General features: G+C 59.2%; 1 protein-coding gene across 3 annotated transcripts; it reads left to right on the top strand.

The window, feature by feature from the left end:
- Positions 1 to 830: 830 nt before the first annotated feature.
- NR5A1 (nuclear receptor subfamily 5 group A member 1) lies at positions 831 to 25,728 on the top strand. 3 transcript variants are annotated; one of them, XM_006049283.4, is made up of 7 exons: positions 831 to 1,041; positions 5,070 to 5,186; positions 5,337 to 5,478; positions 7,632 to 8,257; positions 15,279 to 15,398; positions 17,225 to 17,372; positions 23,983 to 25,728. In XM_006049283.4, the coding sequence occupies exons 2-7, from the start codon at positions 5,085 to 5,087 to the stop codon at positions 24,228 to 24,230; spliced, it is 1,386 nt and encodes a 461-aa protein (XP_006049345.1). In that variant the 5' UTR covers positions 831 to 1,041; positions 5,070 to 5,084; the 3' UTR covers positions 24,231 to 25,728.
- The last annotated feature ends 772 nt before the right edge of the window (positions 25,729 to 26,500 follow it).

Below are 26,500 nucleotides of genomic sequence, written 5' to 3'. Positions count from 1 at the left end.
ACCTCTGGGACCTGTCTGGGTCTGGAGATTGGACAGGGACACCCTCAGCTGCATGGGGAGGCCTGACCTTCTTAAAAAAAAAAAAAAAAATCCCTTCCCTCTGCTCTGCCCTATTTATCCTGGTCTAGTTACCCGCTTGTCCTACCCTGAAGCCACTGTAACCAACCACCTGGCCCTACAGGCAGTCTCAGCCCAACCTCAACTTCCCCAGCTGTTGACCGGGACTATCAGCAGCCCTCTGTGGATGGTGACATCCAAAGAAGCCAACGTGGACTAAATTGCACACACAAGAGGTGTTCAGTCAGCTCACCTGCTTGCCTTTCATCCCCTCTTCCTTTCTTCATCTTCTGAAAGAGTAAAAAGACCAGGCCAAAGCAGCAGGGCCACCTGGTCGAGTCATCCGTGACCCTGCCTCCACGCCAGCCCAACCTGACTCCCCTCACATGTCTGGGCCAGGCCAGACCCCGCTGGGCCAGGCCCCAGGGAGGTAGCCATTCAAGGGGAGAGAGGCCGGGCTGCAGGCCGGGTGGGGGAGCTGCCCATAAATCAGGCCCCACTCCCACCCAGTCGCTAACAAGCGGGGCTGCCTACCCGCCTACGTGGGGTCCCTGCCTCTGCGCTGCCACAGCGGCCTGGAACAGCCAGCTGGCCAAGGCCTCCAGAGTGCCTTGGCCTCCGCCCCCATCCGCGGCCCCGAGATAGATAGGAGTATTTTTTTTTTCTTTTAGGAGAAGAAAAAAAAAAAAAAAAAAAATAGACCTAAATGAAGAGAAACACCAACAAAGAAGGAGAGAGGCCTGCAGAGTCACGTGGGGGCAGAGACCAATTGGGCCTCCGGTGGCCCCCCCACCCAGGGCGGGGAGGAGGAGGAGGACGGACGGACAGGGCCAGCCTACTGTCCGCCCGCCGCCCGCCGTGGCGTAAAGAAGTTTCCGTGTGCCCACGGTCACCACCGCCCCACCTGGGCCACTGGAGCTTCCCCTCGGACCCCTGGTGCCCACTGGCCACCCTCATCCAGCGTGCGAGCTCGCCTTCTGCTCCGTAAGTGAGGGCCTGGGCCCAGGCCTCTAATGGCCAGCCTCCCTCCTCAGTGCCTCCCTGCGGCCTGGGCCGGCCACTGCCTGCTCTGCTGAGTGACTGGTGCCTGCTCCTCTGAGCAGGAAAGGGGCCCGGGATCTCCCCAGACCTGCCCTCCTACCACACTACCCCTTCTTTTCCCTGGCTGGCTGTTGGGAGGAGCTGGGCCTACGGGGACAGGCCCTACGGGGATCTGTGGGGTGTCCTGCTGTCTCCGAGTGGCCGGGTGTTCCCAGGACTGCGTTGGCCCAAGCCTCATAGCCTGGATGTACGTCCATGGTCCCTGGGTCTGTCTTTGGGTCTCTGCGTCTCCCTGCCTGCAACTCTGTGCTGTCTCTGCGGATGTCTCTGAGTCTCTGTGTGGATTCAGTCGTCTGTCTCTAGTATCCATCTGTCAGTCCCGGTTCTGGGTTCTGTGGCTGGGCCAGGTCTGAGTTTGCTTCCCTGGGTAGGTGGGTGAGGGGCTGTGATTCCCCATATGTTGAGCTAGAACCTGGGGCTGTGAGGAGTGGGTGCAATGAAGCCTGGAGGGTCAACACAAGGGCTCCCAGCCAGTGACCGTGGAACCTCTGGGAGAGGGGATCTAAGGGGAAGGGGAAGGAGAGAACTGGCTCAGAGCCCAGGCCCCACCCCACCTGGGTCCCCAGCTCAGACTTGTGCCTACACTGCCTGAGTCCTGCTCAACAAGGTCTAAGAGACTGCCATGGGCTCCATCCCAGAGAAGCTGACTGGGGATTCCCCAGCCCAGCCCTCCCCCTCAACTCCCTTCCCTCTCGGCTGCTCCTGGTTGCCACTTTCTGAGGGCCCCTCCCTGACCATTGAGTGGCAGCGGCCCCCACGCCCCAGCTCCTGCAGACACTCTGGTTTCTCAGGGGTTTGGGGTAGCGGGTGGAGAGGTCTGCAATAACGCTCTTTCCTCCCTCCTCACCAAGACCGGTCCATGGACTCGCACGGAAATCACAGACTCTCTTCTGTAGGGCCGACCTTTTCCATTTTATATACGGAGAAATTGAGGCTCAGAGAAGCCAAGTGACCTGTCCAAGCTTGCCTCACAAGTCGGCCGCAGAGTCTGTCTTTCATCAGTTGGGTGAGCGCGAAGGGAGGTGGTCTGCGTGGGGTCTTGAGGCCTTGGCTCGCAGGACCAAGGCGCCAGCTCCAGCTAAAGCCAGAGGCCTCAGGGCACAGGCCCAGATGAAGCTGACCACAGCCGAGGGTCTGAGCCTTCAGATTTGAGCCTTTGGGGCAGCTGCGAAGCTGCAAATGCCTAATTGTGGTATTTGCCCGCTTGAAGATCATGCCTTTTTGGCTTCGTTTTTTCCAACACTCTCTTGGACCCTAGGTGCCCCGAGGGGGCAGGGGCAGGATGCCAGCAGGCACCTTCCTCTTTCGGGTCTCAATTTTTTACATTTGAAAAATGAGAGTGACTGAATCGATTGCCCCCCTGCCTCAACCTCCAGCTCAGAGCAATGGCTCAGCCCTTCTGCTCGAGGTCCCCAGGACACTTTTGTTCCTAGGGCTGCCGGGCCCTCTCTTGCCCTGCTCCCAGCCCAAGTAAGAGCGCAGAACTGGACTGGAGAGGGATTTCTCCTGCCCCTGCGTTCTATTCTCCCAGCTCCCACGCCCTCGGTGGTTTTGAGTCCTCACCAGACCTCGGAAAACTCTCAGGGTGGAATTACTACGACTCCCATTTCCAGCCAAGCAAACCGAAGCTCAAGGAGAAGAGTTTGCCCCAGATCTCCCATCTGGATGCTTTCAGCGATTCCGCAGTGCCAGGCGTGTGTTTTGCCAACACTGCTTCCGTTCATCCGCACGGCCACCCTTAAAGTCCAGGCATCACTCCCACTTTACAGATGAGGAAACTAGGGCTGGGAGATTTGCTTAAATCTCCATTGAGGAAACGTGCCTGGGTGGGGGTGGGGTGGGGACTCAGTTTCTAGCCTTGAGCCAATATCTTGGCCAGGGTCCCCCTACGTTTGCCCTGCCTGTTTCCATGCTGCAAAACGGCCAGCGCCCCCAGCGTGGCCCTCACCAAGACTAAGCAGGATTTGCAAATAGGGACTCGCCTCCTTTCACCGCAGGAGGGTGGCCCAAGGCTCCCAAGCGTCCAGCACCTGCTCAGATTCTCGGGTGCCCGGGCTCCGGGGGCCGGGATGGGGATGGGAGTCCGAGAGGGTGAGAGGAAAGACACGAACCCGTATCGGTGGCGTTGGAGGGCGCGGGCCGGGCCTCCGCCCCCGAATACCGCAAGAGCCCGTATAGAGGGGCCGGCCCCTGGTCCCGGCGCGGCGGGTTCGCGCAGCGCGCACTGGCAGTGGAGGGGCCCGGGTCCCAGGTGCGCCTCGGAGCGGCCCTGGAGGCGGCGGGGGCGGGGAGGCGGGGTGGGGAAGCGCCGAGGCCCCGCGCCGCCAGCCCCGAGCCCCCGCCTCCCCGCCCCCGGCCCGAGCGGCCGTCATCGCGGGCGGGCGGCGCTGCGCCCGGGTGCGGCTCATCGCCGGCGGCGGCGGCGCGGCCAGGAGGTGCGGGGCTCGCAGTGGCCGGACGCGGGGCGCTGCTGCTCGCAGGAGCCGCCAGGTGGGCGCCGGGCGGGCTGTAGCCGCCGTCGCGCCCCTTTACGCTGGCCGGATCCATCCAGGCTCTGCGCGCTTCCCTCCTGGGGACTTCGACTCTCCGCCCGAGGTCGCTCCCCCGCCTCGGGCTCGGCCTCTCTCTCGGGGCCCGCGGGGTCTCCGTCCGAGGTCTCTGCGCCTCGCGCCCGGCTTGCAGCTCCACGCCCGGCGCCCGCTGTCCCCGCTGCGCCCACCTCGCCGGTCTCCGCCCGACGTCCCCGTCTCGGTGGCACGGCCTCGGTCTCGGTGTCGGTGGCTGCCGCCCACGGGCTTTGTCTCTCCTGGCCTGGGGGTCTGGCAGCTCCGCGATTTCGGGCTCTCTTCCCGGGTGCCGTCGTTGTCCGCCCTCTCAGCTCGAGCGCCTGTCCGGGTCCGACTCTGCCGGGCCGCGCCTCTGAGCTCCGGGCCGGGGTCCGACCGCTGACCCCGTCCCCGAACCCCTGGCCGGGCTCCTCCGTCTCTCCAGGTTTTCTCTCAGTGTCTCTGTCTCTCTGCCTGGGTATCTCCCAGGTTTCTCTTGTCTCTCCGGTGTCTTGGTCTGTCTCTCATCTACAACTGTGTCTCTGGCTTTGCAGCTGTCTCTCCGAGGTTTTCTCTCTGGGCCTCTGTTCCCCAGTGTCTCCGATCTCTCTGTCTTTTTCTGCCCTCTGTGTGTGTCTCTTTCGTTCTCTCATCTCTCTATCTCCACTGCTCTCTGTCTCTACCTCTGTCTCGCTGTCTCTTCACCTTTCTTGTCTCCCTCAGGTTTTCTGACTCTGCATCAATGCCTCTCTGTCACTCTCGGATTTTCGTTGTCTCCGTCGCCCCTGGGGTACTCTCTCAGTTAAGTAGCCACGGTCGGTGTCTCTCGCTCTCTTTTCTGCCCATCTCTGGGTCTCCCAGACTCTGCCTCTGTCTCCCTCGTCCCCATCCGATCCCCAGAACGCTTGGGCCCCATTCCACCCGGGGTTCAATGGTATCTCCCCGGCTGGAGCTCATTGCGTTTTCTCAGAATCGGGGTTTTGTTCTTAAATGAACGAATCCGGATCAAAGCCCATTTAATCTGACAGTCCCAGATCGGCCGCGGTGGGGGGCCACTCAGGAGGAGCCCCTGGGAGGGTGGGGAGAGGGCGCGGCGGGAGCGCGGACACAGGGCCAGCAAGGGCCCCGCACGCACGGGAGCTGCTCCGGACACATGTGCTGCTGTCGGCTGCTCAGGGCGCTCTCATGGGGGGCCTGCAACAGGCGTCCTTGACCACCGGCGCTGCAGTGGGGCCCAGGGGCCGGGCCCGTAAGCAGGGCCCCGAGGGGCGCGCTGCCGCGGGGGCGCAGGACCCACCGCGCCCAGGTCCCCCCGCACCACCAGCGACCGTCCGGCCCTGCCATGAACCTCTCCTCCTTCCACAGGCGGACGCCGTGGGCATGGACTATTCGTACGACGAGGACCTGGACGAGCTGTGCCCCGTGTGTGGGGACAAGGTGTCCGGCTACCACTACGGGCTGCTCACATGCGAGAGCTGCAAGGTGAGCGGGCAGCTGGTCGGCAGGGGACAGGCGCGAACGGCGGCGGCGGGTGAGCCACGAGCGGGGACGCGGCGGAAAGCCCGGCTAGGAGGTGCAGGGAAGGGGAGACAGAGCCTGTCCCCCTCTTGCGCTGACTCCCCTCTCTCCCAGGGCTTCTTCAAGCGCACGGTGCAGAACAACAAGCACTACACGTGCACCGAGAGCCAGAGCTGCAAAATCGACAAGACGCAGCGCAAGCGCTGTCCCTTCTGCCGCTTCCAGAAGTGCCTGACGGTTGGGATGCGCCTGGAAGGTGCGAGTGCCGTGCCTCCTACCCCTGACCTCTGACGACGAGAGGGCAGGGGGTGGAGATGGGAGAAGGGGTGCGGGGAGGGTACCATAGGTCTTCTTGAAGTTTCTGAGGCCAGGCAGTTAGTCCTTCACGTGAAATCAGGGCCGATCCCTATGGGGGAGGGGTGAGAACCGATGCCGGTTTGGCTGAAGGGGTGCGCATAGGACCATTCTGGGGTGGGGTTGGGAAGTATCCAAAAGTGAACCCCAGAAAGAGGACCCTCTCCCCAGCCCTTGGGAGCAGAGCCCCACAGAACTCCTCCCTCTGTGAGTTCTGTAACACCCCCACTGACATCCAACACCAAGCCAGAGCCAAGGTTTTCAGTGCCTTTACTGGAGTTCAAGTCCCAGTGCCGTCACTTACAGGTGGGTGACACTGGGCGAGTCCCTTAACCTCTGAGCTGCAGACTCCCCATGTGAAGTGAAAGTGAAGGTTGCTCAGTCCTGTCCGACTCTTTGTGACCCCATGGACTATATAGTTCATGGAATTCTACAGGCCAGTATACTGGAGAAAGGAAAGTAGCCTTTTCCTTCTCCAGGGGATCTTCCCAATCCAGGGATCGAACCCAGGTCTCCCGCATTGCAGGGGGATTCTTTACCACAAGGGAAGGGGCTTTTCAGTAGTACCTTCCTCCTTGAGTTAGTGAGAGAATTGTATGAAAATCTCCTAGCATGGTGCCTGAAATGTAGAAAATGCTCAACAGGTTAGCTGTTATTGTTATCCTTACTGATGTTATTATCCATCCAGCATCACTGTGCAGCCCTCACTCACCCAGACCACTCATCTCTTCGTCCGTCCATCCAGCCAGAAGGTTCACTCAGTTCATTCATTCAGCAGGTCCCTAGCCAGGCCCTAGAGAGCTGGGCAGTGGGGACCAAGTGCCCCCAGAGAACCCAGGCCCATCCTTGTCTCCCCACCCCCACCCCTAACTCTCTGTCCAGAGGGGAGGAAAAACGCTTCGGCAGGAAAGACTCACACTCTTTGAGGGTGGACAGTCATAGCCTTCCACCCTGCTGGCCCCAGCCGGGCTGTGCGCCGAGCAGGCAGCTGTTGGTTAAAGTTTTTAAACAATGTAGAAGGCCCCTGGTGGCTCTGAAAGCTGCCGGGGCCATAAGTCCTGCCACCTAGAGGAAGGGCTCCCGATGGAAGGGGGATATCCTGTCCTGCCCCCAGAGCCCAGGTCCCCAGCTCCCGGGCCAGAGGGAGTGGAGCAGGGCTGCCCACTCCCATGGCAGGAAGACTGGCCGGGTGGGCCCTGGGACACCCTCCTTGCTGAGCACTGGCCTCTCTCTCCTCTCCTCTCCCTTCTCCGGGAGATCAGGGTGGGGTCCTGTTTGAGCAGGGGCAGGGGCCACACTTCGGCTGCAGAGATACACCTGTTGGGTCCGGCTGGTGACACATTCTTGGCCAGGCAGAGGGACATCTGGTCAGCAAGGGAGGTCCCTTCCCCCAGCCCAGAGCCCCAGCCAGCCCTTAACTCAGCTTCAAATTTGAAGGCAGCAGAGGAAGCCTGAGTCATTTTGCAACAGGGGTTCAACAGAGGTAGGCAGACAGTCAAGAAGCAGCTGGACCCTGGGAACCCACCTGGGAATGAGGCTGACCAGAGCCCACTTCCCATCACCACCTCCCTGCCAGGCCCTGTGCTGGGCACTTGAGCCCATTGCTGGGCCCCTGGAAGTTCTCACCCTGGATATGATACCACTCAGTGGGATGAGAGGCCAGACATCTGGGTAAGAAGAGGATGCTGCCCATGAACCCAGAACACTTTGGGTGTTTAGTAAAGCACAAGAGATGGAAAGCCTTTGAGACAGAAGGAATATCACAGGCAGGGTTGGGGACATGCCAAGCAGAGATGCAGAGAGATAGTAAGGTGGAGAGGAAAGGAGACTGGGGCTCGTGAAGGGTAGACAATGTGGCAAGGGGACCAGGGCCTTGAATGCCAGGTTAGGGGATTGACTCTGGTGAATGGCAGGTAAAGGGCACCGGAGGAGCCATGAGAGGTGCGGAGCTGGGGAGAGGCCCAATCAGATCCGTTTGGGAAAGAGTTGTGAGTGGAGCGGTAGGGAGGGTGGCCTGTAGGGGATGAGCCTGCCCCCCTCTGCCTCTGCCCACAGCTGTGCGTGCTGACCGCATGCGAGGCGGCCGGAACAAGTTTGGGCCCATGTACAAGCGGGACCGGGCCCTGAAGCAGCAGAAGAAGGCACAAATTCGAGCCAATGGCTTCAAGCTGGAGACAGGCCCCCCAATGGGGGTGCCCCCACCGCCCCCTCCCCCACCGGACTACATGCTGCCCCATGGCCTGCATGCATCTGAGCCCAAGGGCCTGGCCTCAGGTCCACCAGCTGGGCCACTGGGCGACTTTGGGGCCCCAGCATTGCCTATGGCTGTGCCCAGCGCCCACGGGCCACTGGCTGGCTACCTCTACCCTGCCTTCCCTGGCCGCGCCATCAAGTCTGAGTACCCAGAGCCCTATGCCAGCCCCCCACAGCCCGGGCCGCCCTATGGCTACCCAGAGCCCTTCTCGGGGGGGCCTGGTGTGCCCGAGCTTATCCTCCAGCTGCTGCAGCTGGAGCCAGATGAGGACCAAGTGCGGGCACGCATCGTGGGCTGCCTGCAGGAACCGGCCAAAGGCCGCCCCGATCAGCCTGCGCCCTTCAGCCTCCTGTGCAGGATGGCCGACCAGACCTTCATCTCCATCGTGGACTGGGCACGCAGGTGCATGGTCTTCAAGGAGCTGGAGGTGAGTCCCTCCTCCCACCTGGCTGGCTGCTGGATCTGGGGTGTCTTCTCAGCTGTCTAAGTCTCAGTCTTGGACACCCCTTGGGTGGACTAGCCTACCCACTGGCTTCAGGCTGTGTCAGGGGACAGGGAGGCCACCCTGGGGAAGCGAGGAGTATTCCTGCCCCTCTCCCTCCTCCCCACTCACCCCTCCCTCTTTCCCCTTCTCTGTTTCCTGGGTATCTATCTCTCACGGCCTCTGCTTCTTTTATCTCTGCCTCTTTCTGTTGTCTCTCTCCCTGGTGTGCTATCTGTCTGTTTCCCTGTCTCCCTCTAGTCCCTTCAGTCTCTGTCTCTCTCCCAGTCTGCAGCTCTCTGGACACTTCTCTTTCTCTAGATTCTCCCAAAGGACTAGCTGAGTCCCTGGGAAGCTGTCTCTGGCTGTCCCAGCCCAGCATCAGGAAGAGAGTCCAGGCTCTCCTGTCTGCTCATTTGGAGAGGCCATCACTCCCCACTAGCCTCAGATATCATAGAAGGGGTGTTAGTATCTCAGTTTGGGGTGCTTCTCCTTCCTACCTAAGGTGAAACATCTTACTATCCTGCATCTCTCATGCATGGTGGTTGGTGTGCTTATGCTGAGTCACTCAGTCGTGTCCGACTCTTGTGACCCGTAGACTATATAGCCTTGCCAGACTCCTCTGTCCATGGGATTCTCTAGGCAAGAATACTGGAGTGGGTTGCCATTTCCTTCTCCAGGGGATCTTCCGGACCCAGAGGTTGAACCCAGGTCTCCTGCATTGCAGTCAGACTCTTTACCGACTAAGCTACGAGGGAAGCCCTATGGTGGTTGGTCCTAGGTGTAAATGTGTGTGTGTGTGCGTGTACAGGGAGAGCTAGGTGCCAGGATAAGTAGGGGATGGCAGGGCCCGCCTCTCATCTTCCAGATACTTTGGCTGCAAGGTCTTCCATTCCCCTGGATTGGGATACCTGTGGCTAAAATAAGCAGGAAAGCAGCAGGAGAAACTAAGGCCAGACACGGAAGAACATCCCACTCATCCCGCCCAGTGGTTTGAAGCGCTCAAAGGCTGAGAGCTGCCCCTCTAGTGCCCTGGCTCCCTCTGACCAGGGTGTCCTGCCAACCTCAGAGGCCCCCAAGTCTGGCCAAAGCCCATCCTCCCAGGCTTAGACCAAGACACGATGGGCCTTTACTCCAGGCTTGTTGCTGTCTGCGCTCTCGGGTCTGCCCGCCTGGCTGTAAACAGCAGGGCCTGTTGCCCTCCCTGCGGGCCACTGCAGCCTTGAGCAGCATTGTCAGTGCTGACGCCACGCAGGCCTGGGCTTCCTCCAGGGGCATGTGGCCGGATGGGCCGGGGGCACTGCCTCCCGGGGCTGGGCTGGACGTGGGGTGGGGGAGGGGTGAGGTGAAGGCTGGGCACTGTGCACCCATGAGGCACTGTGGGGCCGGGGGCCTGGGTTGCTCTGGGAGTCAAGAGTTGGCAGCGATGGCTTCTGCTTCTACTGTGGAGGGCCTCTGTCGTGGCTGAGGTCTGGGGATGTGCCGTGTGTCTGCTGTGGGGTGGGACTTCTCACCCATGCCCCCTCTCGAGGCCGACCTCATGGACAGAACAAGAGGCAGGGCCTCAAACAGTCCCATCTGCCTTCTACTCATGCCTGGACGCCCTGAGTGGGGGATGAGGGTCCCAAGACCCTTGGATTGGTTGCCAGCTTTCCCTCCAAGCCTCCCATGAGCCCCCAGTGCAGAGGGGAGGAGGAACGGAGCCTTCCTGGCCCTCCAGAACCCTGGATCCAGGGGCAGGGCACTTCCTCTGGCTGCCATCCTGGTCTCTCGGGGGTTTTTCACGCAGGATGGGAAGGGCTTTTGTCCCAGCTTTGCTGAGTGTTTTTTCCTGCTTCTGGCTTCTCTGTGGTCCAAACCTTCCTGCTTCCCCTTCCCAGAGTCTCTGAATCAAGCCCAGGTTACCAACCTCTGTAAAGGAGACTTGCAGATAAGTACTAGCCCAGCCCTTAGAGGGCCTCTCATCAGCCATATGGAACTTCTTTCCCACTGGTCCAATAAGTCCTGGGCTGATGTGTTTGCAGAGCCAGAGCTAGGGAAGCTGAAAAGTGGGAGGGAAGCCAAGTGACTCTGTTCTCCCCTTTGACCTTTCATTTCTCACCTCTGGGCAGGACGCATCTTAGCAGCCAGCAGAGAGGGTGCTCTGAGAGTGGGGCCGCCCGTGGCCTGTGCATGGGGACAGTGAAATGGATGGGACCCGGAGGGCTGCAGGCCAGAGGAGGAGACAGACATGCACATAGATAACGCCAACACAGGGCACAGGGTGCCCAGGTCACTGAGAGCCAAAGAAAGGGGCCAAGGGAGCCCAGTAGGAGAGCAAATGGTTCTGTCTTAGAAAGTTAGGAGAGGTTTCTTTGATCTGCCGCTCTCCAGAAAGCAGTCTGAAAAGGTTAAGGGTGTTCCAGGAAATGGGAACAGCATCAGGTGCAGAAATGCAAAAAGGCATCACGCGTCAGGGAACCCCAGGCAGTACTTGAGGCAGGGCTGGAGAGGCAGGGAGGGCAGGAAGCAGAGCCTGAACCAGGAGTAGGTCCTTCGGTGGTGGGTGATGGACAGCCAGCCAGGGAAGGCCGGCTCCCACCACAGAGCCGGAGCTCTCCCTAGAGAGACCCACTCAGTCCCCTGTGATGCTGATGACATCTCGCTGCCCAGGGCAAGGCATGAGGTCATTGCTGAGCTGATACTGGGGGCTTCAGATGTCCTCTTGGGCTTCCCCTCCTCCATCCTCTTTCCCAGCTTTGATGTCCCTCTGTCTCTGCATGATGCTCCGTCTCATGCAATTGTGGTGTGCTAAATATGATGTGGCACAGAGATTAGAAACACAGGCTGGAAGCAAGGAGGCCTGTGTGTAGCCTCCAGATTGCCACTCATCTGCTGTGTGCCTTTGGTGACTTTACTCCTCTGGGCCTCAGTTTTCCGTATCTGTAAAAAGGGGGCAGTGGACATAATCGCCACCTCATAGGGTTGTTGGAAGGGCTTAGTGAGCAGGGACAGGTTAAAGAATTTAGCACAGGGCGCAATGCACAGGAAGTGTTCAGTGAGTCGGGGCTTAGCTTCCTCCCTCACCCCCTGCTGCTGTCCCACTGAATCTAACCTTGCAGGTGGCGGACAGGCCGGGACAGGAAGAAGGAGAAAAGATATATTGTGTCCATGCTCCTCTGAGCATTCTAGGGCTCTGAGAGAAGACAGGGCCCACCTTGCCCTGTGCTTCCAAAGCAGCTTTGTACCTGCAAGGTAGCAGAAACTCACCTGTGCGCACTGCTCAGTGGGGGCAGGGCCCAGGCAGGCAGCCTCTCTGGACAGTTCCCCTGAGGGACAGCTGGGAGGATGCGAGATAGCAATCAGGGAGGTGGAGACGAGGGCCAAGAACGCCTAATGACCCATCTTGACATCAGTGCACCCTTGACGCCCTGCTCCGAGGCCCTCAATCGGCAACACATTTAACTGCTTAGATATATGGTTTCATTTAAGTGACAGTAACTCTGTCAGTCCTGGGCTGACAAATGACAGCCCGCCAACCGCTCAGCCGGGACAGCGCCACGGCCAGCCCATGGCTTGTCAGCCACTGGAGAATTACAGAGCCCGCTGGCCTTCGACCGCCAGACCGATCAGACCCCAGGGGACTCCAGAGGGGGGCCTGCTGGGAGGGAGGTCATCTCAGCACCCATAAATACCCGGTCTCTGAGGCAGGCTGCAAAGTGTCAAGGCTCCAGGAAGATTTGTGGCAGACTGGCGGGAGGGGTGGGCGGCTGGTGGGCCCAGCAGACAGGCCCGGCTGATGAGGGACCCCAGGGCTGAGACTGCGAATGTCCTGATTGCCAGGGCAAAGGTAGAGGAAGAACCTTTTGCTTAGGGAGAAGCCCACGGAAGGTGAAGACCAGCCCTCTTTGCTTAAATGAGCCTTTTCGCCACCTGCTTTCCTGTGGAGAGGACCTGGCCCTGTGGTTTTCCTTTTAATGAAAGGGGGAGTGTGTGTGCGTGTGTGTGTGTGTGCGCGCTTTCCTCTGTGTGCAGACTGTTTGGTGTTTGGTATCTTTGTGTGTCCATCTAGGCAAAGTGAGAGTGAAGCGTCTGGAAGGCGCAACTGCTTAGCTGATGGGTAGGGGAACCCAGGCGAGGGGGGCAGTGTCTCTGGAATAACTCACCTGGGAACCCTCACGACTGACACCGCTGTTTTCTGTAACCAAAAGAGGGAGGATTTATTTTTCCCATCTCTCAGAATAGGAAATCAGGGCCGGGTGTGTGGCTAAGTGGGAACCAGAAGGCACAGGGCGCCGACGCCCAGCCTCCAAGGTACATCTCTCTGCCTGCTCCCCTTCCACCCCTGAGGCGGGGCTGCCCCCACTGCCGGGGTCCGAGGTCTGGGTACAGAGTCTGCTCCCGGGGCTCGGCCAGCCGGGTCACTGTGACCCCTTCTGCTTTCTGCCCAAAGCTCAGCCAGCTTATCTCCTAATTCTCCCCCTTATCTCATGTGCTTCCATCTCCCCACCCCCTGTTCCCTTAATTCAGCCACAAGGGTGTCTGCTCCCGAGGGCCCCAGTGGGTGGGGAGGTGGGGCGGGCAGAGCCCATCCCTGCACACCCTCTGTCTCCATCTGGGTTGGCCAAAACGGCCAGTGTGACTCCCCGAGCAGGAGGTGATGGGGAACGGGGCCTGGTCGAGGTGCTTGCTGAGCCTCGCCTCCCTCCTTCAAAGGGGTGGGCAGGCGCTCCGGGGGCTGGCCACTTCCTGAGGTGAGATAAGGCCAGGTGCCCCCTGCCTGCTCAGTCTCTCCTGGCCTCTCCCATTCAGAGCTACTTCTGCCTGAGCCTGGGGTTCCCCTGGCTCGGGTGTTTTTTTTTGTTCAGACAGTTATGAGGCTCTAGGATGGACGTTCTGCTGGGAGAGGAGGGGGAGTGGTGGGTTCTTGACATGGAGGTGAGGGGAGGCAGGAGGATGGGAAGGCAGAGCAGGGTAGCGACAGACCCTTCCTCTTATTCTCAGCCGTGTGGGCTGGGAAGGGCTGGGCAGGCGAGTCCGGGAGGAACCTGTCTGTGTGTCCGGCAGCTTGCTTTGTTCTTTGTCCACTTTTCTCTCCTCCTGTCTGTCTGAGGACTGGCTCCAGGGCCACCCCCAGGAGAAGAGCAGAGCAGAGGGGAAGAGGGGCTTCTACGCCCCGCCCCACGCTGGGCTGTTGGTCAGGTCTGGGCCAGTTCCCCACAGGCCGGGGGCTGCCTGGACGCCTCTGGCCTCCAGGTTGAGGATGGTTCCTCTGGGCTGTCTGTGTATGTCTTGAGGAACACATATTTGTTCATCAAGCAAAACTGACTCCCCTCTTCTGGGGGCCCAGAGATGAGCTGGATACCAATCCTGCTGGCAGATCCCACAGGTTACCAGGGAAGACATGAAGAAGAGCCATGAATAGCACCATGAGATGTTGTAGTTGCCAAGTCGGGAGGAGGGGGAGGCTTTCTGGGGCAGTAGTGAACATGCCCTGAACTCAGGGGTGGCAAGGGTGGGGCTTCCTCCATACCTAGTGGTTAAAAGCACAAATGAACCAGAAAGAGCTGTGTGACCTGGGGTAAGTTAGTTGATCTCTCTGAGCTCAGTGTCCTTTCTCCTTGTTGTCCAATTCTTTGTGACCCCATGGACTGTAGCCCTCCAGGCTTCTCTATACATGAAATTCTCCAGGCAAGAATACTGGATTGGGTAGCCATTCCCTTCCCCCAGGGGATCTTCCCGACCCAGGTATTAAACCCGGGTCTCCCGTATTGCAGGCAGATTCTTGACCATCTGAGCCACCAGCGAATCCCCCTTTTTTCCGTAGATTGGGCATGACAGCAGCACTTACCGCAAACACTTGTGGAGCTGTAACGACATGACTTGATGTTGTAGTTTGCACTCACTGCAGGGCATGGCCCAGGAAGGTGCCCGGGGAGTACCCGCTCGGTAGACGGTGGCTGGTCCATGAGCCACAGATGCTGAGAAGGACTGGAGTCTGCACTGTGTGGCCCCAGGAGGACACACTGCACCCAGCACCGTTCTGAACACCCACAAGGGTTCAATGTTGTCCCTGCTGTGAGCTGAGGACCGAGACTGCTGGCCGTGGCCCTGGCCTGGCTCTGTTTCTCTCTGATTCCTGGAGAGTCCCTTGCCCTCTCTGAGTGGCAGATTCTTCATCTGGAAATAGTTTAGGCTGGGGGTTCCTTGAGGGTCCTTCTGGTTCTGGCATCCCATGGGCCTGAGTCCCACTTGTCACTGTCAGGCTAGAGTGTGGCGATCGCCATGCTGGAAGACTGTCCCTGCCCTCACACTGAGTGCCCCGAGTACAGCCTAGGGACTCAGAATCGGCCCTGTGTACCCTTCTGTTCCTCCTTCCGATGTAGACCATTGCCAGCCACCTGCTCATTCCCTGGGCTGGGCTGCAGGCTTGAGCTTGAAGGTTCTGCACAAGACCCAGGGGAAGCCCTCTGACATGGCTTTTTCTTGGAGTGGTTGAGGCTGCTAGAGATGTGACCACAGGCCAAATAGGCACAAGGAAAAATTAACACTCACTGATTTTCCCTTGCATTTGAAGGAATCCTTCACAAAGCATTTTGGTGGACATTATGCGCTAACATTTACTGAGGGCTTAATATGTGCTGGACCACCTTATAATACTTTGCCCACTTTCCAGATGAGAAAACTGAGGCCCACAAAGGTGACAGAATTTGCTTAAGATCATACAGCTTGTAAGAGGCAGAGCCATGGCCTGCAGCCAGGCCCAGCCAAGTCCAGCGTGCCTCCACTGGACCCTCTTATTATTTTGCCAGACCTGTACCTTACTTTGATGAGGAAGACAGATGGGCAGACTGGACACAGAGGCTGGGCAACTTGCCCGGGTCATGTGCACCATTGAGCGTCTGAACGCAGAGCTGGCAGGAGAGGGGTGAGGGGAAGGTCCCCAGCAGGACTGGACCCTGGACCCCCATGTGCCTCTTCCCTGCAGGTGGCCGACCAGATGACACTGCTGCAGAACTGCTGGAGCGAGCTGCTGGTTTTTGACCACATCTACCGTCAGATTCAGCATGGCAAGGAGGGCAGCATCCTGCTGGTCACAGGGCAGGAGGTGACCAGACCCTACTGTGCCCCCTGCCCACCCCCCCCACCAACCATGCCCTTCCAGAATTCTGGGCCCAGAAGAGATCTCAGGCCTCTCCAGGGCTGGCCCTAGACACCGCTGAATATCAGCCCTTTCCCCAGCTTCATGGGATACCCACCAGCCCGACCTCCCTCTGACCAGCCTAGCTTTGACCTGGAGAGGAGCCAGCCTCTGGGAGCCCTGTTCTGGGGGAGCAGCTCAGAGCTGTGGGGAGGGTCTGGAAGGCTCTGGGAGGAGGTGGCGGTGGCACTGAGTAGTGAAAGAGTGAATAAGGGTTGGTCGGGCAGCGACAGGGGTGGCGGGACAGTCCCCACCTCCATACATGCAGAGGAGACGGCTGCGTAAGCCGAGCTCAGAGAGGCAGGTTAGGGCTGCGGAGCTGCCAGGGCTGCTAGGAGGAGGGTCTGGAGGGGAGGCGCCCTGTGGGGCTGAGATGAGGTACGAGATAAAGCTGGAGGGCTCGCTAGGGACCTGCAGGTTCTAAATCCTGAATGGATGGATGGATGGATGGATGGGCAAAGGGGTCTGGGCCCCAAAGAGCTCAGAGTCAGAATTTGGGCACCCCAGGATGGGAGACATGGTGGGGTTAGGTTGGCTCCTGAAATCAAACAGGGGGCATCAGAAGAGTTTTAAGTGGGGAAGTTCACAGCCAGGTTGTATTTGAGGAAATGGCAGGATGGGTGGTGAAGAGGAAACGAAGGTAGCCACCCCCTGCTCAGAACACTTGGGACCTGGGAGGGCATGATTCAAAGAGGGGCTGAGACAGGGTGGAGGGAAAATGGAGGGAAGGAGAAGGAGGAAAGGGAGGCTGATGCCCAGGGTCTAACCTAAGGAGGGAGCATCACTCCTGGTGTGTGTGTGGCAGGGGGGCGTGGATTCAAGAGGGGGAGTGGGTTTCACAGGTGCTTGGAGTGGGGGTGGGGTGGAGATCGGAGACTACGGCCCTGCTCCCCACCCCCTACCTCCACCCCAAGCCCTTTGTCTTCATCCTCTGTCCTCACCTGGGTGTCTCAGGCCATCCACGGCCAGCAGAAAGCTGGCCACCTGTGAGTGCACGTGAAGTGAGTGTGAGGCAGGAGTGCTGGCCCCTGCCAACAGGTGGGTGGACGTCTCTGAGGCCATGGACTGTGTGTGTGTGCACCCTGTGGCTGTATTTTATTGTGCAGATATCTCCACACACATAAGTGGGTGGATGTTGAGATCTGCTCCTCACCATGTCAGTGAGAACGTATACATGGACATGTGGATGTATGTGTGTTACCCTGTGATGCGACCATAGGAGACTGTGTGTGTGTGTGTGTTCACGCCCTGTGAGTGTGTCCCTGCATGTGTGTGAACGTGAGCTGAGGTGTGGCCACATCCCCCGTCCAGGTGTCCACATGCGGCCCCCCGGGGCAGTCATGGGGCCGCATCCACGTGTTTCCGGGCACAGCCGCCCTGCCCCCGCCCCCACACCCACACAAAGTGGCGCTCACTGCAGATGCCACACACAGCACACAAGCTGCCTGCACCACGGGATCTGATCTGACGGCGCTCTTCGTGCATGAAGGACCCTTCAGCGCTCCCTCTGCACCCACCTGCCTGATGTCAGCTCTGCTGCGTGGGGGGGGGCTTGGCTCCATGCAGGGAGCAGAGCCGCGAGGCCGGGAGGGGTCGGGGGGGCGGGGACTTGAAGAGAGGCCTTCCCACCCGGCCCCGCCCCTAGGCGGGCGCCCCTGACCCCCAGGCTCCGACCAGCGCCTGCCCTGCACGCCGTCCCCTCGCGGCGCTTACCCTGCCCTGTGCCCGCCCAGGTGGAGCTGGCCGCGGTGGCCGCCCAGGCGGGCTCGCTGCTGCACAGCCTGGTGCTTCGGGCGCAGGAGTTGGTGCTGCAGCTGCACGCGCTGCAGCTGGATCGCCAGGAGTTCGTCTGCCTCAAGTTCCTCATTCTCTTCAGCCTCGGTGAGTGGGCTGAGCGAGGCCCGGCCTGGGGGTCAGGTGGATGACAGGTTGTGGGGTGGAGGTGGGGCTGGCGAAGAGACCCCAAGGTGCGGCGGTTCTCTGATGGGCGTCCTCGGAGAAGCCAGGCCCCCTCCCTTCGTGAATAAAGCTGTGAGGGGACCTGGTCCAGGGCCTGCTTCATCTCTGGGCCTGAGTTTCTCTGTGTGGGAGGACAGAGGGCCAGGATAGGTCTAAGACTTGCCCTTTATGGGATAAGGACCTCTCCTGAGAATTTGGTCAATTCTTGGCTGAAAGCCTTAGGGAAGTGCCCAGGCCAACCCCAGAAAATGCCCATGTTATTTCAGGAGCTTCTGACCCCTGGTTCCCATCCTGAGGTTCCCTGCTTTTCCTAATTCCCTGCTCCAGGGGTGTCTTTGAGGCCCAGACCCCTTTGCCCATTCATTCATTTTTTCATTCACTCACTCAAAAAAACAAACAAACAAACCCAAATCCTTGTCTTCAAGGGAAGACGAGACAATAAGCATAATATGATTAGTAAACTATACAGATTAGTGAAATGACTAGTAAAATGTGTCACCTGGAAGACTGTGGTAAGTGCCAAGGAGGAAAAAAAAGCCAGGCAGGGGCAGAGGGCAGCCCAGGCCACCAGTTCTCCCAGCTCCACAAGTGTCTGGTGTATGCCTCCTGTGCCCTCCTGATCCTGGCCCAGCCTGTGCCACTCACGTCTCCACCCTCCTTCTGGGTTCTCATCAGGTCAGCCTCCCTCTGTCCTCCTTCACCCAGCAAGCTATGTCCAGTGCCCTCCTTGTGCCCAGTGATGCTGTGCCCCCGCTCTCAGGCAGCTCCCTGTCTGGGAGACACCTTTGCCCAGCACTATCAGGGCTGAGACAAAGAGATGGGGAATCCGGGATGGGGAGCAAGGGATCCGCCTGGAAGGCTTCCTGGAAGGGGGACATCTGAGCAGGGCCTTGGAGGATGAGTAGGAGTTTGCTAGGGGGAATACATCTTTTAGCAGAGGTATAGATGGGATGGGAGGTTGGAACGGAGGGAAGTGAATGCCTTGTCACCTGGAGAGAGGGCAGGAAAGAGACGTTGTCTTTGTGGGAAATGACATCATAGTCACAGTCTGGCAAGTGTGTGCCTGCCCAAGAGTCGGGGCAGCTGGGGAAGCGGAGGGTAGGATAAAGGCTGGGAGTGGGGTGACTAGTGGAGTATTGACTGGGGGAAGCGCTGTGCTTAGGCTGTGGTCAGGGCCTGGGTGCCTAGGCTGGATTTCCTGACTCTGGCACAACAGGTTGGTAGCTGGAGGGGGCTTGTCTGCAAGGCTGCAGGGCTTGGTAGGAGACAGCCATGGTGGAGGCTGGGGCAGGATCTTGCCTCTAACAATGCAAGCTAGGGAAGGAAGTGAATGCATGAACAAGTCTCTCTCCATCTTTATCTCACACTGTGCCTTGTCTTTGTGGGGAGTGACCTGGGTCATGATAATGACCCTCCGGGTGGGGGCCAGAATGTTGGGGCTTTGAGGGGAGAAGACCTATGACCCAGGCTTTTCTGAGCTCCTGGGTGCACAGTGAGAGCAAGCCAGGGAGCCACAGAGGCTGCTGGCTGACAGGTTCTAGGTTAGGAGAGGAGTCTGAGCAGTCCAGCGTGAGCAGGGCTAGGCCCAAGAAGAGAAACCAACGACAGCTTGGATATTGGGGAAATCTGCCTGGAGGAGGGCCCTCTGCGCTGGGCCTTGCTGTACGAGCAGGAGTATTCTGGGAGAAACAAAACAAGCCGCAGCAAGGGCGTTCCAGACAGAAGGAATAGCTGGTGCAGAGGGATGGGGAGAATCCTGACAGCTCGGGTGTAGCTGTGGGGCAGGGAGAAGGTGAAGAGGAGCCTGGAGAGGCAGGCAGGGGCCGAGCTGTACAAGGCCTTGAAGGCCAGGCCAGTACCTTGAAGCTTCCTGGGAAGGATCTGCAGCAGGAGAATCATGATCTAGTTTGCTTTTTGGAAAGGTCCTTCTGACTGCAGCATGGGAAAAGGATGCCTGCGGCAGCCCAGAGGTTGGATGTGGGGCTGGGAGAAGCGGATACATCTGGGCAAGATGAGGGGCAAGATTTGCCCTGAGTCTGGAAGGTGGGAGAGGGCTACTCCCAGGATCCCACCCAGACAGCCAGACCGGGGTCCCCAAGGGAACTGGGAACCAAGAGAGGGGTGGCCACTTGCCCATCGCCCTTCAGCTGGCGTGCTGAGCATCACCCCGGGGCAGCGCCTCCCTGAGCTGCTCAGCTTGAACCTGTGCGATGACTGTCCCCCCACCCCGGCCGCCCCGCCCTCCCACCCTGCCCCTCCGCCCAGCGGCCCCTTCTCGCCTGCCTCCACAGAAGGGTGCCATTTGGTGTCTAAATAGCCGGCTCAGGCAGGCGCGAAGGCAGGTAAGGAGGTTTAATTAAAATTAGTGCCTCTCTCCTGGCAATCACGGTGTTTATGAAGATGGGCCTGGCTGGCATTGTTCTGCAGAGGACTTAATCGAAGCTTAATGGATTGACCTAACATTCGATTTCCTGACTTGCATTGAGGCGGCGGCAGCAGCATTCCCTTAAGCGTTTGCAATTTACCCACTGCTCGCGCCAACAAAAGGCGGCCTGAATAGCAGCCCCACTCGAGGGGCCATTGTGCGCGGGGGCGCCTGCCTGAGTCACCGCTATTGGGACAACATTCTTTATGCCTCGCTGGAATGAAAGGATTATTCAAATATTCAATTAAACCGTGAAAAGGGGGCTTTTCTGAGAACCTGGGGGCCCCCGGCTCCGCGGAGCTAGCGGGCTGCTCTCGGAGGTGGGGGTGCTATCTCCCAGCTCCCCCTCCCCACCCAACCACCCCCGGGACTGCTAAGCAGGCCCATCTCCAACCTTCAGCGGCTCAGGGCTCATAGCGGGGCAGCAGATGAGGTCCAGCTCTTGGCTGCCCTGAGACACAGAGCTGAATTTGCCCCCATTGTGCAGATGATGCGAAACTGAGGCTCAGACTGGGGAAGAGACTTGCCCCCGGTCACCCAGCTGGTGAGCTGGGATTTGAGCCCCCAACACAGGAGGGGACACCTTCAGGTTTCTGTGACTCCTGCATCTAAGGGAGGAAGGGTGTGTTGTCCAAAGGGATGTAGGCTCTGTCACATGGTCATCCCAGAGAATCTTCAGAGCAGTCCCTTTAGAGGGGGGCTAGGAGAAGGGGCATGGCTTGATCATGCTCCCCTCCAAGGGGGGAGTCCAGAAGTCTCCCTGGGGAAACCAAGGGCCCCAGGCTGGGTAGTCCTTGGACCGGACTCCTGGGTTGGATGGAACATGAGGTCATCATGTCATCTAATCCCCCAGGAACCCGTGTCCAGGCCCGACCCCGCCCCTGCTTACCCATAGTGCTTGGGAGCCAGAGAGATCTGGGTTCGAGTCCCGGCTCTGGTATCCACTGTGCGCTCCAGGCACGCTCCACTGTCCTTAACACCTGCGTGAAGGACACCCTTTCCTGCCTGCCTTCCTGTCTGTAGGGATTAACTGATGGAGGTGGGCAGGGAAGGTGCGGCGGGTGCTGGGAAAACGACTTTCCTGTCTTGCACTGTGGTGGCTGGGGCTCAATTAGTGACCGTGCATCCCTCCCCCAGCCCTGCAGTCCACCTTGGGGGGCAGTGGGGTCTCCAGCCCGCTGAGAGCTGCCAGGAGGGGTGTGTCCCTGAACGCTGTCCTTGCCTGCACCTCCCCACCCAGTGCTCCGCCCTGCTGTCCCTGTCACACTGCTGCTGGGAACAGTAAATCCTGGTAAAGCCGAGGCTCCGGTCCTCCCCAGCCCCCTCCCACTCCTGCCTCTACTGCAGCATCTTGGCCAGTCCTTCCCACACCCTCCTGTTTCCTCTGGGCCCCTTGCCTTCTGTGTGGCCTTGAGCTGGTCCCTACCCTTCTCTGGACCCCCAGCTTCCTATTGTAAATTGTCAGAAGACTAACTGGAGAATTGCTCAGCCCAGGGGATGGTAGGATTGAAGGTACATGGGGTTGGAAAGAGATTGGGAAATGGATGGGACTGGTAGGCACCTCTTGCCCCCAGGGAGGCTAGTTAGGTGGGGAGACTTCCCATGACCTTTGAGTGAGTCTGGAGAGGACCAGGCTAGGGAACAGTCATGTACAGTTGGACAGGTTGTTTAACTGAACAAGGGCGCCTAGACAGGGGAAGGTAGAGCCTGAAACCCAGCCTGCATGCCCCTCACCTGTCTTTCTGTGAGGTACGGGGGACCTTCTGTATAACTGGCACAAAGGTGCCTTATGGGCTAATGGTAATTCTGGGGAGGCCAGGAAGAACATGACCCCGGCTCACTTAGTATATGAGGGGAGGGGAATATCATGGGGGAAAGATCGGAGCGGGGGAGTGCCCAGATCCTGCCATACGCCCGAGGTCCAGCTCGGATTTCCCTAAATCCGACTTTGGACAACACAGGCCTCGACGGGCACGCTGGGGGCGGCTGGGGATCAGGGTTGCCAGGAGCATCCAGCCCTCCTGGCGCAGCGGGTGTTAGGAGGGATTAGAAGGGCCAAGGGCTGCGCATGCTGGGCTCCAGACTCCCCCGCAGCGGCAGGGCTGCGAGCAGTGGGAGCCGAGGGGAAGTGGATGGACGACTGTTTTCTGAACCACAGGCCGCCACATCCCAGACCAGACAGGGCTAGGAGTCAGGGATGCAGACAGGATCTGTGGGTTCCTGCTGATCGGTAGCCCCTAGGCAGGGCACCAGCTGAAGATGCTGCCCAGGAGCTGGGGAGGGCTCCTGTGACAGGAAACTGGCCCTCTATGGGCACCCTGGGGGCCAGGCGCCTGTGCAGCTTCCCCTGCCTCAAGGGGGGCGTGGCCCCTTTCATAGAGGACGAAGGCCTTCAGGTCAGGAGAGGCTAGGGCGTGGGCCACCAATTCTAAGCAGTGGGGCTGGGATTTCAACCACCATCCATTTCACACTGGAGATACTTGATTTTTCTCCTCACTGGGCCTCTGGGCAGGACCACACTCCTTTGTCCCTGGTCCACACAGAGCTACCCAGCCACCCACCTCTCCCTCCCATAGGCAATTGTCCCTTTATGTTTTGTCCCTGTTCTTACAGAATGTCCGTGTTTTCTGTGCGAGCACTTTTTATTGTCTTGGTTTTTGTTGTTTTTGGCTGCACTGGGCGGCATGTGGGTTCTTAGTTCCCCAACCAGGGATCGAACTCATGCCTCTGCGTTGGTAGCTCTGGGCCACCAGGGAAGTCCTTTGCAAGCATTTTAAAGTTGTGTAGATGGCTTTTGGGCTTCCCCAGTGGCTCAGCAGTAAAGAATCCACCTGCCAATGCAGGAGACACAGGTTTGACTCCTGGGTCAGGAAGATCCCTTGGAAAAGGAAATGGCAACCCACTCCAGTATTCGTGCCTGGAAAATCCCACGGACAGAGGAGCCTGGCAGAATATAGTCCATGGGGTCACAAAAGAATCAGACAGGACTTAGCAACTAAGCAACAGCAGCAAAGATGGTGTTCCCGTCTAGATCTCATTCTGAATCTCCCTTTTTTGTTTTTATTCTGTTTTCTCCCCACACTCAGCCCCTGGCTTTTAAGGGTTTGTCCATTTGCTCAGTGCTGTGTCTGCTCCATCACTTCTGCCTACTGCACAGGACTCCTGGGGGTGTAGCCCCCGCCCGGCCATCCGGGCCACCTCCCCATTGCTGTAAATACTGTTGCAGTGAGCATCCAAGGCCCCCTCCCCATGGCCCCTTGAGAGAATTTCCTTCAGGTGCTGGAGCCTCTTGATGGGTCAGAAGGAGGACCAACAGCGTGCCTGCCTCTCTCTGGAACAGTGGATGGGACCCCTCCACTCACAGTTCGCCTCTCGGGATGGTGCTGATGGGAGAGTGATGATGGTGGTGGGGTGCTGATGCGGATGGTCACTCCCTGGAGATGATGGCGACAGGATGCTTTTGACCGTGGGGGATGGTGTCGGCCATGGACCTGGGGACAGGAGGAGTGGCAGTGACAGTAACCCAGGGAGCCTTGGGAAAGCGCCAGACGCTTGCTCCTCTGAGCACTTTCTGGATGCCGGCTCCCTGAACTCTCACAGCCGTCTTGTGAAGTAGATGCTACTGGTGCTCTTTTTGCCAGTGAAGAAATCGAGAGGTTCAAAGACAGACCCGAGGATGGACCGGGGGAGGTTGGCGATGGTCTCGGTGATGGCGGCGCTGGGCGCGATGACAGTGCGGCAGCGGCAGTGGCAGGTGCTTGTGGCTGGGTGGCCAGCGGTGGCCTAGTGCGTGACAACCACAGGGGTGTCAGCAGCGGTGACTGCTGCTGGTCGTGGCGTTCATCCACGGTGTCGCTGGTGATGGCGCCCCTGGTGGTGGCAGGAACGATTGAGGTTTGGTAGTTGACGGCGACAGGGACCATGTGGGTGAAAACCAGGGATGCTGGTGCCGGTGTCTGCCAACCGCGGGCATGGTGCCGTGGCGGTGATGGGGAGACTGTGGCGGAAGTGCCCACGTCTCTGGTGATCGCAGGGACGCTGGTGGGGTGAAGCCAGCGACAGTGTCGGTGATGTGACGGGACTGGTGATCGGCTCCTCCCTCTGCAGATGTGAAGTTCCTGAACAACCACAGCCTGGTGAAGGAAGCTCAGGAGAAGGCCAATGCCGCCCTGCTCGACTACACCCTGTGCCACTACCCGCACTGTGGGGACAAGTTCCAGCAGCTGCTGCTGTGCCTGGTGGAGGTGCGGGCGCTGAGCATGCAGGCCAAGGAATACCTGTACCACAAACACCTGGGCAACGAGATGCCCCGAAACAACCTGCTCATCGAGATGCTGCAGGCCAAGCAGACTTGAACACGGGCCAGTGCGGGGGAGGGGGGCCGGGCCGGGGCCAGGGGGCGGGTCGCAGCACCCTTGCGGCCTCCAGGTGGTTTATTTTTATTACGCTGACCCAGGACCCCACCACGTAGGCCGCTGCCCCTCAGCTCTTGGAAGCCCCGTGTTTGGGAAGGTGGGCGAGGGTGAGCAGGGCCTGGCTGAGGGCAGGTGGTCCCCACTCACTGCTGGCACTTGCCTGCTACTCAGAGTGCCCCAAGGACGTGGCTGCTAGCCACTCCTTCCCTCCCCCTGCTCCCAGCTGTCTGTCCTGGAGTCTGGATCCCAGGCCCAGGGAGGAGGTTCGTATTCCCTGGTGGGCCTCAACGTCCCTTGAGTCAGAGGTCATCCCTTCGTCCTCTCCTGGGAGCAGAGGCAGAGAGAGGTCAAGTGGACATCAGCAGGCGGGAGAGGAGAGGGTCTCCAGACCCCCTCCTGGAGACCAGGAGGGAAGCCCTCTGTTTTGTAAACTAAGGATAACAGAGTTTGCAAACTTAGGCAAGGGGACTGTTGGGCCCTGGAGGACACTGGGAGACTGGTTAGGACAAAAAGACCTCCTCCCTAAACCCTCTGCCCCATCTGACGTCTGCAGGGGAGAACTTTGACACGTTGTTATCTGAAAAGTATTTTGCTACAATCATCTTTCTAACCCTCTCCCGCCAGAGGAGAAGTTTGGTTTGGCACAATCGGCATTCTAGCCCTGTTCACAGTTGACCCTCCTGGCTGATATTTATCTGCAAGGCTGTAGTCAAGAAGTTTGTTTTGTTTTGTTATTTGATTTTAATTTAGATGCTCCTTGAAAGGTATGTATGTGGAGGGGCAGGGGACAGATCTGAGGTCTGAGACTGGGGGTACTAGCACCAAGGACAGCCCGTGGTTTCTCTCCAGACACCCTCATACCGAGTACCCAGGGGTGGTGCTGGGTCATTATTCCTGAGCCCCCACTCCAATCCAGAGAAGAGCCTGTCCCTCTACCCCACTAGGTGGACAGCAACATGGCCTGTGGGGAGCTCAGAGTCTCTGTGAGTGGGAATCGGGGTGATCTTGGGGGGAGAGTGTAAGGGGCTTCAGGTCAGGGACATTGCTGATGAACCGTCTTTCACTGGCCCCATCCCATCGGGTTCCTTGCTGCACACCTTTGAAGCTGCACCTCGACTCCTCTCCTACATCCCGAAAGACCCTCTGCAGGGCCAGGCACCAGGGAGCGGCCCCGGTGTCCTCCGTCTCCAGGCCGGGCGTCCGCGGTCTGCCCCGCTTTCACGATGCTGTCGCAGCTTGTGCTGAGCTTGCCCAGTTGCAGATTGCTGGGCATCCCTGCCCCCGCCTTCCAGCACCCTGTCTCAGTCGCCGCCCCTCTCTTCTGAAACACGTGCCCCTGGCCAGGCTGGCGATGCCCCAGCCCCCAAATGAGAAGTGCCCTTAAGAACCCCCCAACCCTCGCAGCCCTGGAATAAATTTTGCAATTAGTTTCCAGCTACTTTTGCCTATTTACATCCTGGGGCCAAAGCAGAGCCTCCCAAATAGGCTTGGGTTATCTAGGGCAGGGCCATGCTCCAAATGGGATGAAGGCGATACCCAGGTAACCTTTGGTTCAAAACCTGGGGGAGGCAAGATGGGGTTTGGGGGCTGGGGAGGGGGATACCAGGCACTACTGGGGCCCCACCTCATCCCTGGGTCCCTGCTAACCCTGGGAGGCCTGGAAGAGGCTTGGGCTTCCCAGAGCCTCAGCCTAAGTTGCACCCTGGTTGCATCTCAGCTGCCACCCTGGGCAGGAGGGAACAGTCGTTGAGTGAGCGTCTGCTGTGTGCCACCCGTCATTTCACTGTTCCTCCAGGAGCCCCGTGAGGCAGGGGTTATAATCCAGAAGAGGGCAAGGGACTTTAGGCGGCCACCTGCTGGGGCCCACCTGCCTTCAGGGCGCTGGCCGTTTCTTCTCTGTCTGCCATCGGCGGCCCACAGGCCCTGGGCCTGGCCCCCTCACTGATTCCCCGACTCCCCCCAACCCAAGCCACCTGGTGGCAGCAGTGAGCAAGGCCCCCCCTCTGAGGACTGCTTCCTCCGGTCTGCTCCAAGTGCCCTTCCAGGACTTCACCTGCCTTGTCCATTGGTCCGGCCCATCCGCTCTTCGCAGTCACTTTGGTAGGTGGCAACCCCAGATTACAGACGAGGAAACTAAGATGAGTTGTCCTCTCCAGGGTCACACACTGAGAAAGCCAACCACAGACGCAAGCTTCCATCCTTGACCCACC

The sequence above is a fragment of the Bubalus bubalis genome, chromosome 12 (genome assembly GCF_019923935.1).
Source record: "Bubalus bubalis isolate 160015118507 breed Murrah chromosome 12, NDDB_SH_1, whole genome shotgun sequence".
Lineage (NCBI taxonomy): Eukaryota > Metazoa > Chordata > Mammalia > Artiodactyla > Bovidae > Bubalus > Bubalus bubalis.
Note: the sequence above shows the minus strand (reverse complement) of the source record. Positions and strands in the feature narration are given on the sequence as shown.